The 11506-nt window shown below is 33.8% G+C and overlaps 2 protein-coding genes across 2 annotated transcripts in view; one reads left to right on the forward strand and one right to left on the reverse strand.

Annotated features, from left to right (window-relative positions):
- Positions 1-917, forward strand: part of LOC132184686 (aspartic proteinase 36-like) — a 7787-nt gene extending 6870 nt beyond the window's left edge. Inside the window, exon 12 of the mRNA XM_059598405.1 lies at positions 457-917. Coding sequence (XP_059454388.1) covers positions 457-655 — 199 coding nt within the window. The 3' untranslated portion in view covers positions 656-917. The remainder of the gene's footprint in view (positions 1-456) is intronic.
- Positions 918-4533: 3616 nt separating this feature from the next.
- On the reverse strand, positions 4534-5152 carry LOC132185045 (peamaclein). Its single transcript, XM_059598861.1, has 2 exons — positions 4983-5152; positions 4534-4883 (listed from the first exon to the last, which is right to left on the reverse strand). Exons 1-2 carry the CDS (start codon positions 5065-5067, stop codon positions 4699-4701), a joined length of 270 nt encoding a protein of 89 aa, XP_059454844.1. The 5' UTR covers positions 5068-5152; the 3' UTR covers positions 4534-4698.
- Between the last annotated feature and the right edge of the window lie 6354 nt (positions 5153-11506).

Here is an 11506-nt window from a genome sequence, read left to right on the forward strand (position 1 = left end):
TTTTCAAAAAGACAAAAATACCCTTAAAATTTTGAAAAAACAATAAATTTATGTATTTTTGTTTTTATTTTAGTAAGGGTAATTTCGTTATTTTGTTAAAAGTGGTAGTAGATTGTCATTGTTTTGGTAGTTTGGGGGGTAGATTGTCATTAGGGTGGTAGTTTGAGGGGGTTAAGTGAATTTTACCAAAAATTAAATATGTGAATGCCATATACTTCTCTCTAGACCGAGCACCCTGATCTAGCAGCTTAAATAGTTAACTGTTCTCTTTGTGAAGTTTATATTAATTTTATGATTTATTTTTCGTATGTAGTCTTTTATTAATCTATCAATATCTGCAACCATATTGGCATTGTTTCTAGAGTGCTAGAGATTCTTTTCCCCGGTTTTTGAAACAGATTTTTCTGCTTCATTTTCTTTTCATATTCACAATTGGAATCCTCTGGATAATTGCAGAACATGGTGGAAACAAAACTATTGGGCAGTTGCTGTTGGAGTTTTGGTTACCCTGGTTCTTGGACTATCAATTTTTGGGGCATGGTTGATTTGGAGAGGTAGAAAACGAGAGCATGGTTCATATGAGCCTGTAGGTGCAATAGTACCAGAGCAAGAGCTTCAGCCACTTCAAACTTCTCCAGCGATTGATGATTTATAGTGTATAGATTTCTTAAATTTTTTGATTTAGGGAGGAAATATTGTGCTAGGTAGCTTCAAATTTGACTAAATAATGATTATTCAAGCTAATGATTTCCTGGAGATAAAATCTGCGCTTCCTCCATTGTTGTACACTGATAAAGAAAAACGAGAAAGTAGAAAGAAAAGTAGTAGAAATGCTCATAGTTTTGGATATTAATACATGTAGAAAGCTACATTTTGATGGAGTAAAACCAATTACAAAGTATATTCATTATACAAGATATATTTGGTCCATCTATGGAGCTACTTAAAACTTATTACTTGAAGACAGCAATCCTTTTCTTTGGATCTCTAATGCTACTAAGAATTATTGGTGCTATTGCGAGTATAATATTTGTGTAATTTACTTGGCAGAAAAAAGCAATTCTAAATGAGATTGAAATGATTTCAAGCCAACTTTGCTTTTCTTCTTTATTTTTTTTCCCCGCATATTACAACAGAGGATGGGGAGAGGGACTAAAAATATAAAATACTTTTCAACAAATAAAGCAAAAAACATAAAATACTTTTCAAAAAACAAACACAACACAGTTTTTGAAAAACTTCTCACGCCTTTTTTATAAAAATATTTTCACAAAGTACATGCTCTTTTTTTTTTTAAGGTATTACTTGTAAGAAGTTAAAAATTTAAAAATTAGAGAGGTAGTTGTACGGCCATCTTAGCGGAGGAGAAAGACCATCTTTAGAACTCATGCCAAATGAGGAAGTTGGTGGCTACCAGGACACTATAGGCCTGCAAAAGATTCAAGCTCAAAATCCCACTAGACACAAAAACTCACATGAATGCAATCAATAACATTTCATTTGAATTGCAAACAATAGTGATAATCATGACTTCAATAGCAACAATTGCAGTTTCCATTATAAATGATAAGTATAGATTCTATGACAATGATTATGGTTGTTCCATTTGTGATGATAATACACCTAGTTTCGACAATAGCCATGTTAATGTGTTTAGGGATGATAACCATGTCACTTTCAATAGTAATAATGGATGTGCGCTATGTGTCGAATAGTAGTAGTAGTTCTGCGTCGGTAGTAATAGTATATGCGCATTGTGCGTTCAGTAAAAATATTATATGCACGTTTAACAATAATAGTTGATGCGCATCCATCAGTAATAGCAAATGTGCGTTCAACAATAATAGTCAATGCGCCATCTATCAATAATGGTAGACGCATGTTGTGCATCCATTAGTAATAGTAGCTAAATGTCTAACATTAATAACAGTTGTGCGTTCAGAAATAATAGTAAATACGCACTGCACGTCCATCAATAATGGTAGATGCACGTTCATCCATTAGTGGTAAAAATTGACAATTCCAATAACAATAATATTGATAATTTGTATTAGTAATGATGGTAAAAAGAACAACAATAACAAGTTCTAATAACAACTGTAGTGTTGACAATTGGAAAATAGCTTTTATATTGATCCGAATAATGACATAGAATTGAGAAAATAAGGAGTGATTAAGGAAGAGGGGATGCGACTTTATAGTCTTGCAGCAGTGAATGACATAACCTCAAATCGATATTAATGAATCTACCAAGGCTACGTATTGATGAAAAAAATAAGGTGCTGTTTATAGTTGGGTGAGATGGGGAATTCTCTCTCTCTCTCTTCTCTTGCTTGGAGATTGTGGACCAATCCCTTTTATATGGTTGAAAAGTTTTTGTCGAGCGGAAAGGAGAGATAGAAAGAGGAGGAAAAAAAGTTTCCAAGGTTTCTAATAAGGGAGCAAGATGGCTTCCCCCTCTTTTGATTTTGTGTTTTTGGGTGAATGTATCCCATTGGGTATGTTGTCCTCCCCTTAGCTTGGGTTATGGTCTCTTTTAGAAGAGAGTGAACCTTCCTTCAAGCAATATAAAAGAAAACGAGAGAAATGAATGATGTGATACCACCCTTTTCATTTTGCACAGCGGGTTATAGGGTTTCTCATGCATGACCTTGCTTCTCAAATGTACCAAAGGTGCTTTCAAGGTGCATTAATAGTTGCAAATACCTGAAATGGTGACTTGTCAGGGCTCAAGAAACCTAGTTGAAATTTAATTAATCATTCAACTTGATATATACAAAATTTGTTTCAAATTTCCTATGACACATTTATTGTGCCAAGCCTCACAATGTGTGGTCATGTTCGATCGGATTATCAGGTTCCGTTTATGTCATTTTACGGGATTGTGATTGTCCGACATCCTTATGGCCATGTAGTAGCAACTTCCCAATGATCTTTTTGGTTGAAAAATGGCCTTGGTAGGCACCCCTTTACATTGGGTCCTTTTTAGGTCATTGGACTAGCTCTAGTGGAGAAAAAGACTTATGGGTTGAAGTCCGACTTTGACCCACATCCCCTTGTAGGTCATGAGTCCAATAAAATACGATATAAGCGTCGAGCCTAATAAAATATGAGTATTGTTGATGGAGACCTTGCAAGCCTTTTTTTAATTAATAAAAACTTTAGCCCAAAACTTAGATTCAATTTGATTGTGATATGATTCTAAGCGTGCATCTAACTGTTTCCATCAAATAGCTGACAACATGGATAACTTTAATTAGAAAATTGAAAAATGAGATTTTAATATCAAAAACACAAAAATTGCAGCGCCTCATCATAATCTCAGACCGAAAAAAAAGAAAAAAGGAAAGAAAAGAAAGAGAGAAAGAATAGTAAGAGGGAGTGAAAGTAAGAGAGATGTGGGTGGATCAACTAAAGTCCACGACTTTTTTAAATTTTAGATCGTAGGAGTGCCACGTGGAATGTGCCATTTGGCCAACATAAAGTAGAAAGCAAACCACTAACAAACAAAAGTGGCTGTTACGTCGTACAGCGCACGTGAAAATGCCGCGCATGTAACCAGCTCAATACAATAATATAATTATAACGGTACACCCCAAATCCATTTTATTTTCTACTTTCTTTCTTTCTTTCTTTCTTTCTTTTTTTTTTTTTTTTTTTTTTTTTGTTGTTGAACTAGTGACATTCGCTTTATGAGGTGTGATTTCAAGTCAATTGAAATACCCGTCAAAAACCATTTTATTGTAATTAACGGTGTATATAGTTCATTCGTTTATTTAAAATTTTTTAAATAATATGATAATATTATCATACAGCAATATCATTATATCCACAAAATATAATCTAAATTGTAAAATAAATTTTCTCAGTTTCACTAAATCCACAAAATATAACATAACCTATAAAATATATCTTGTTTATTAAGGCAGTCAATTTCTAACACTGACTTTCAAATTTAATACGAACTCAAAATAAAATTAATAAATTTTTATTAAAATTTTAACTTATTTAGTTAAATTAACTAAATTAAAATTAATTTATATAATCTTATATTTATATCTTAATTCACAAAGTACTAAATCTACCCTTGCACTAAAAGAAGAGCTAACTTTTAAAAAGAACCATAATTTAGAGTTACGTACAAGCATGACAGCTGGCTGCAAGCCACCCAAGGACGATAAGCAACCTCCTTAATGCGCCTGAATCTCTCCGGCCGTGGATTCGGCGGAGTAATTATTCAGTATTTTTAAAAAGTAACAATGCTCTGTTTTAGTGAATATCAGCGTCTGAATCTCTCTCTCTCTCTCTCTCTCTCTCTATATATATATATATATATGTATATATTTTGAAGTATTGACGTACTCGCAATTTGTCGGTGCCTTACTCTGCATGGAGAGAAAGGGAAGAAAGTAGAGAAAGACAAAAGTATTGTTTGGTAAAACGCAATTAATGAAGTAATTTATTGTGATAATAGTTACTGGAAAATGTAGTACAGATACATAGATCATCCACTGAGCATAATTTATAACCAAAGAATAATATATATATATATATATCACATTAACAAACACTCACACTGCAGGACCCCCATTTATTTCTTCAATATATAATGAAATATTAACTGTCGCTAATATATTTTGACGGTCCATTCCAACATCCATGAGCCTAGAAAGAGAGAAAGATTTGATTGAATATATTTCAAGGGCACTTGGGTTTGCCCTTGGAGTTCTTGAGGTCTCTGTAGCAAGGACACTCGTCCTTGTTCCCATAAGTCCCAGAGGGCACGCACTGGCACTTGTCACAGCAAATTCCGCAGTACTTCAAGCACCGATCCTTCACGCCCGCATTCGCGCACCTCTCCCCGCACTTGGAGTCACAGAAGCCTTCATTTTTCACATTCAAAAACAGATCAAAATAATTAATTAGTTTACAAACTAAATCCTGCCCAAGAAATTAAACACAGTGGGCATGCATGATCTTACTTGAACCAGCCATGGTGGCCTCGAAGAACGAGGAGGTGATGATGACAAGACATAGGAGCACAAAAGTTGCAGAAACGAGCTTCATGTTTCTGGGTGTTAAAGGAAATGTGGGAAAAAAGATGTTTGGATGAAAGGAATTGTGTGTGTGTGTGTGTGAGGTGGTGAAGACGTGGAGATGGAGGAGTATTTATAGTGAGAAAAAGGGAGGGGCAGGTGAAATGTTAGGAAGCAAAATAAATAAACAAAGATATCAACTTGTTGATTACACTCTGTAAAAGCATGGTTTTGTTTTTAGAATCCAAATATTAATGTCTTGTGAAGAGGGATTCTTGGTCTTTATTTAGAAAATATTTTGACATAGTTGTTGGTGTGGCAGCTGTTCATTGGGCCTTTCTAATTAACATCTACTACGCAAGGGGCAGCTTAAATTTGTCTTATCTCAATGCTGAAGGTTACCGGAAGCTTCAAGATTTCAACCTACCTTTTCCACGCACAAGCTTGACAGATTTTCATCTAATTTTATCAAATTAATTATTAGATGGATTTCATTGTAGAGTAATGTTATTTAGTAAACTGTTGTATCATTTTAATCAAGGATGAAGCCAGCTTTGAATTTATGACGTACCTAGGGCCAAAAAAATTTTAGGAGGGACCAATTGGCAAAAAAATACCTTAAATTATTTTTTTTTTACCTTAATTTTTTTTTTGTGCCTTAAATTTTTTTTTTCTTTAATTGGGGGGGAGGGCAAGGCCACTACCGGTCTCACCCTAAATCCGTCTCTGATTATTATACAACTTGATGATATTGTAATAAAAATCAACTATTAAATTAAAACTTGAAAAAAAAAAAGAGCTAATCATCACCTTCACATCATCTTAATTGTATAACAGTTTATTAAATATTCACATTATCTTAATTTTATAACAGTTTATTAAATAGTAGTACTCTTTAATACGCTAAGAACCAAACCATTTACTCCACCATTATTTTTCTTTATGTCATGCTTTCATAGCTGCATTACCTTGCTTCAACGGTATTCAAAGCTTTTTTGTTTCTCTATATGAAGAAGAATCGTTCAAGGTAAGGTTGATCAATTTCCGCCTACAAAAACCATATATTAGTTGAGTAAGTATTCGAACAGTCGATCTCGTGATATTAACCAAACCCGTGGGCTTGTATATATACAAAGCTTTTTGATGAGATAGAACATGATATTGATGAGAGATGATGAGTTGATGAGAGTGTGCAATGCATGGCATCTTTTAGCTGGCAAAGTGGTCAATGTTGAGTGGGATCCATGAGGCAGAACCTAATAAAGAAGCCCAACTGCGATATCTCTTTGACATCTTTGATGATTTCAGACCAGTGGTAGCAACCCCATCGATCGATAGCGATTGGCTTGGACATTTGTTTCTCATGGTACTCAAATGGGGAATGCCAAGATTCAGCGTGGATTTTCTCACTCGTTAATTTTGTTGGATTAATAGATTTAATGTATAATTAAATTAATGCTCTGGAATTCACTGAGTTGCACGAACGCGGTGCAGAAAAGGAGGATGGTCGGCCCCGCCTTTTGCCTAATAAAGTGTGCCTTGTCACGTGACGTGTCCATACTATTTAAAGGTGAAAACGCAACCCTGCCCATGGAAATGGAAGTGGTCAATCAATCCATACCCCCACGGCTTTTTTTAATTCTATATTCTTCAAAAAATAAAAAATAAATACATAGATAAAAACTTTTAAGAATAAAATTATTTAGGGTAAATTTCACTTAACCCCATCAAACTATCACCACAATGACACTCTATCCCTCAAATTATCAGTTATGACAATTTACCCCATAAACTACCAAAACAATGACAATGTACCCCCCAAATGCTAACAAAATGATAAAATTACCCTTATAAAATTTTTAATAAGACAAAAATACCCTTATAATTTTGAAAAGCGAAAAAAAAAAACAAAGACAAAAGCGAAAAAACAAAAAAACAAAGTAATCACAGCTGCTAGAAAAGTTGATAGAATTCACTAATGTGAGGATGATTCAGCTACCCTTGATCTAGTCAGTCTGATTCGTTCGAATGTGATACATTAATAGATTTTGTCAACTTTTCTAACGATATGAGCTAATTTAATTGTTCTTGTTTTTGCTAATTACCACATGGAGTGATTAATCACTTTTTAGTACTCAAAGAGCTATTTGTCAAAACCCTAAACTACCTTGACCAAAAATGAATAGATCCCAATATTTTAAGAAAAATGTATATTTCACCAAAATGCACATGCCATTATATATTAAACTTTTATATGGTATAATTAAAAACAAAATTTTAATTCAAGAGCCAGTGATCATAGTCGTCTCTGATGCCTTAACTCCACATTCCATTATGTATCCTAATTAATTAGTCAACTAAAATATAAAATACTTTTTTCCTTTTATTTTGTTCTTCCATTTAGGCAGGTGTTTTCTACACAAAACCTAGTCCCACTTGTTGTGCTCATGTTAGGAACTTGCTGAGAACTTGTGTCTGGTCGAGCTTCATAATTTGCATTAGAATCATCACATGTACTCAAGCCAAACAAAACATGGCCCAATTAATGGTACAAGAAGCAATGAATAATCTATTCAAGGCCCTGCTGAAAGCTTAAGGGACCAAAAACCCTTTAAAATATCATTCAATTATAAGCCTTTCACAAATGATGGTTTAATACATCCTAGGCGTTTACTTAATTGTTCAAATTCCCAGGCCATGAACACTTGGTGCATGTAATAATTCCTCTAAGTAAGGCTATCCCCAGTCATTGACAAACTTATTAAACTTGTTTGATTTTGTGTTGACAATGTTATAAAATTCTATGGGATTCCGGTTGCTTCAAAGATGAAACAAGCATGAGCTGGTTAATTTGAAGCTTTCCATACTTTGTACCAGAAACGACCCTACACAGATGTTTCAATTTTCTTTGCCTTTTCCTCCCTTTCACTCACTTCTGCTGAGCTGGTTTCCATTCATGCCTGGTGTACTGTATTAGATACCAGCTTGCTCAAATTGGCCTCAAAAGCAATTGGGGTTGCTTAATTAGGACCGACAATTTTTCACACAGCTTACGATCAGTAGAAATGAATTTAATACGAAATTAGCAGGTTAGAATGGAGAGTTCTGACCGGTTTAATTAAATTGGTTGGATTATAATTGACCTATATTATCTTATACGCATGCCTCGACATAATCCGAACCCGACATAAGGGTGGACAATTTTTGATACGATCTATAAACCTAACATGAAATAATTAGCAGATAGAATTGAGGGTTCTTGCCAATTTAATTCAATGGATGAGGTTATGGTTGACTACGCACAATTAGTTTGCCAAAGGAAACCAAATTAGGCCCTACCTTTGATATCCCTTAAAAAAATTCCCCCTGGGTTAAAACTTGTGGGCTACATGCTGCTGTGCAGAAGACCATATCTCTTAGACAGAAACATGGCCTTCTCAGGCCTTCACCAAGTCCATTATGGCACAATATATATAATTGGACAAAAATTGATTGTAGAAAAATTCTTTCGATCCCGTCTTTAAGAGTATCATGTGTTTATTAGCATGCGCAATTATTATTATTATTTTTAATTTCTAAACATGATACTTTTAAAGACTTAATTAGAAGAGTTTTCTATTAACTCAATTTCAGTCCAAGAAGAAAAGCTAAACTCCACAGCTCGGTATGTGTGTTCAAATTGCGTGACGTACTTTTTTTATTTTTTTAAATGGCTCATGTGACTCTTCATTGCCTTCGAAAAATGATTCTTTTTCGCCTTATTGGTCGTCTCCCGTCCAACTCTTGCAAGAGTTTAGATAAGAGAGAACCAATTGTGTGAATTATATTAATCTTAATGTAAAATAAAAAAATGTTACAGTCGAAATGTTGTATCACCAGCTCACAGCAGAAATTGGTCTCTTTCATGAAAGAATCCCTCTGCCAGCTTACACTGTAGGGACAATAGCTGTATGGTGGGCAACTGGGCACTGATATTTTGTTGGTTTTTCACAAATATATAATCTGAGTCACCATTCACCGGCCAATTCAACATTAATGATAGAGAAGATGCATTATAGCTAATTAAACATAGGAGGGACCATCACTTTACCCAAAAGGGGCAAGTCATTTAAAACCTATTTTCCAATACATTGCACGCAATAGGAAATCTCCACCCAAACATACCTTAACAGGGAACTGTAATTTTTGGTTTCCTTTGTAAATTTACTGATACACCCTAAAGGATTTGACTCCCATTCTCACCCAACAACCCTACTCTTCTGAGGTTAGAGGTGGCATTTGACTCAAAAATCATTGACAACAAAGAATATCCAATAAAGTTGAAAGGTCCCCATCTCATTAGTAAGGGCCCATTCTTAATTTCCTATGTTATGAGAATCCACCCAACAGAAGGGAATATCTGCGTGGGCCTAGAAGTTTTTTTATTTTTTATTTATTATTTATTTATTTTGTATTAATTTACTGCTCTAGAGTAAGGAAAATTGGCATAAGTCTTAAAATTTGTTTATTGCAAACCACACATCTCTATATTTCACAAAAAGCTTTCAGCTTATTAGAGTTCCAGTAAAGAAAATCAAGTAGAAAAATTGTCAAGAAGTTCTAGGAAAACTACTATGTAGCAAACAAGCGGGTTACTTGTCTAGTATAAGAGAGTATCAACTTCAAAAGTTTTGTAAGTGTGAACTTATTGTAATTTTTCATTTTTTATAATGAATTGATTTCTTAAATTGCACTACTAAAATTATGTGGGTTAGTAACAGTGGTTTAGTAACGTGTCACTAGGGTTAACACGTTACTAAATTTTAATAACATGTATATAGTAACGTGTCTGGCATGTTACGAATTTGATTGTTGCTAAATCCCGTTTAGTAACGTGTTAAGACTGACACGTTACTACTTAGTAACGTGTCAATTTATTGACACGTTACTAATACTTAGTAACGTGTCAGTAAATCGACACGTTACTACTTAGTAACGTGTCGATTTACTGACACGTTACTATACTTAGTAACGTGCCATAAATCGACACGTTACTACTTAGTAACGTGTCGATTTACTGACACGTTACTATACTATACATTACTACTTAGTAACGTGTCGACACGTTACTAAGTATCAGCTCGTCAATTGTTGACACGTTACTACTTAGTAACGTGTCAACAATTGACACGTTACTAAGTAGTAACGTGTCAGTTTATGACACGTTACGAATTTGTGCATGAAAAAAAAAAAATTTTTTTTAAATTAATTTCTCCAAATTTTGTTTATTTTGTACACACCTGATCATACATCATAAATTGCTCTCACCATACATCATCAATTGCTATCAACATACATCCATTTCTCAAGTCCTATCCCAACATTTCCCACAACATATATCCATTTCATGTCCACAATATATACAACAACATTCCAATATATACAATATGTCCACAATATTGTATATGTCCATCAACAACATTCCCCACAACATTCCACAATATGTCCACAATATCCATTTCCTATCCCAATATATACAACAACATTGTTGTATATTACGTCATTGTCCACATCTCAAGTCCTATCCCAACATTCCCCACAACATATATCCATTTCATGTCCACAAAAATTGATATATATATACAACAACATTGTTGTATATTACGTCAGGCGTCTCACAAATAAATTATAACTATATACATATACATTAACAAAACCTTAAACATACAAGTTAAGTGATTCTCGAGTACATTACGTATAAACACCCCAACAAAAAATCTGGTGAACACCATCATAACGGGTCGATCTCTCCGCACTCACTGCAAATGATTACACAACAATTAGTTAGCAAACAAACACTCGAACAATCAATCAGGAATCATCAAGTCCTAAGCGACTAACTTCGTCAAACTATACAAATGTCATACTCAACAATATTTAACAGTAGTGAAGTGAATAAACAGACGATAAATAACTTCAACGCTATATATTATGCATCCTTAATTGCTAGCTACACGGTAGCTAGATGTGATAATCATGTCATTATCATATCTTTTAAACCATTTATTATGACTATTATTGGGTTTCTAATAAACTCCTTTTAATTTTCTTTCATAAAAAAACAAATTCTCATGTTCAATGATAGACACATTTCGATTATTTGGGTCTTTTAGTTTCTGTTTATATATGGAAATTGGAAGGGTAGAGAAAACATCCAATTTATTTGGGCATGAGCATTTCCACACAATGAATTATCACCTAATTAATTAAGCTTTTCTTACTGCAACTCAAAACTAAGATGCATGCCTGCCTATATATATATATATATATATATTATCAAATTCTACAACTTTCCCGGATCAACAATATTATTATTGGCAAACTTAATTTTACCGGTTTTCCAAAAAAAAATCTGAAATAAATCTTCAAAAAGCATAAGAATGAAGTAATTAGATAGTGCCGAGTACTTTTGGAAAGTAACCATTGGATTT

This window comes from Corylus avellana, chromosome ca6 (genome assembly GCF_901000735.1).
Source record: "Corylus avellana chromosome ca6, CavTom2PMs-1.0".
NCBI lineage: Eukaryota > Viridiplantae > Streptophyta > Magnoliopsida > Fagales > Betulaceae > Corylus > Corylus avellana.

Bases quoted from the DNA above. Each gene is read 5' to 3' on its own strand.
- LOC132185045 (XM_059598861.1), bottom strand. From the start codon at position 5,067: ATGAAGCTCGTTTCTGCAACTTTTGTGCTCCTATGTCTTGTCATCATC. The intron at 4,884-4,982 runs GTAAGATCATGC...TGAAAAATGAAG, and splicing joins GGCCACCATGGCTGGTTCAA to GCTTCTGTGACTCCAAGTGC.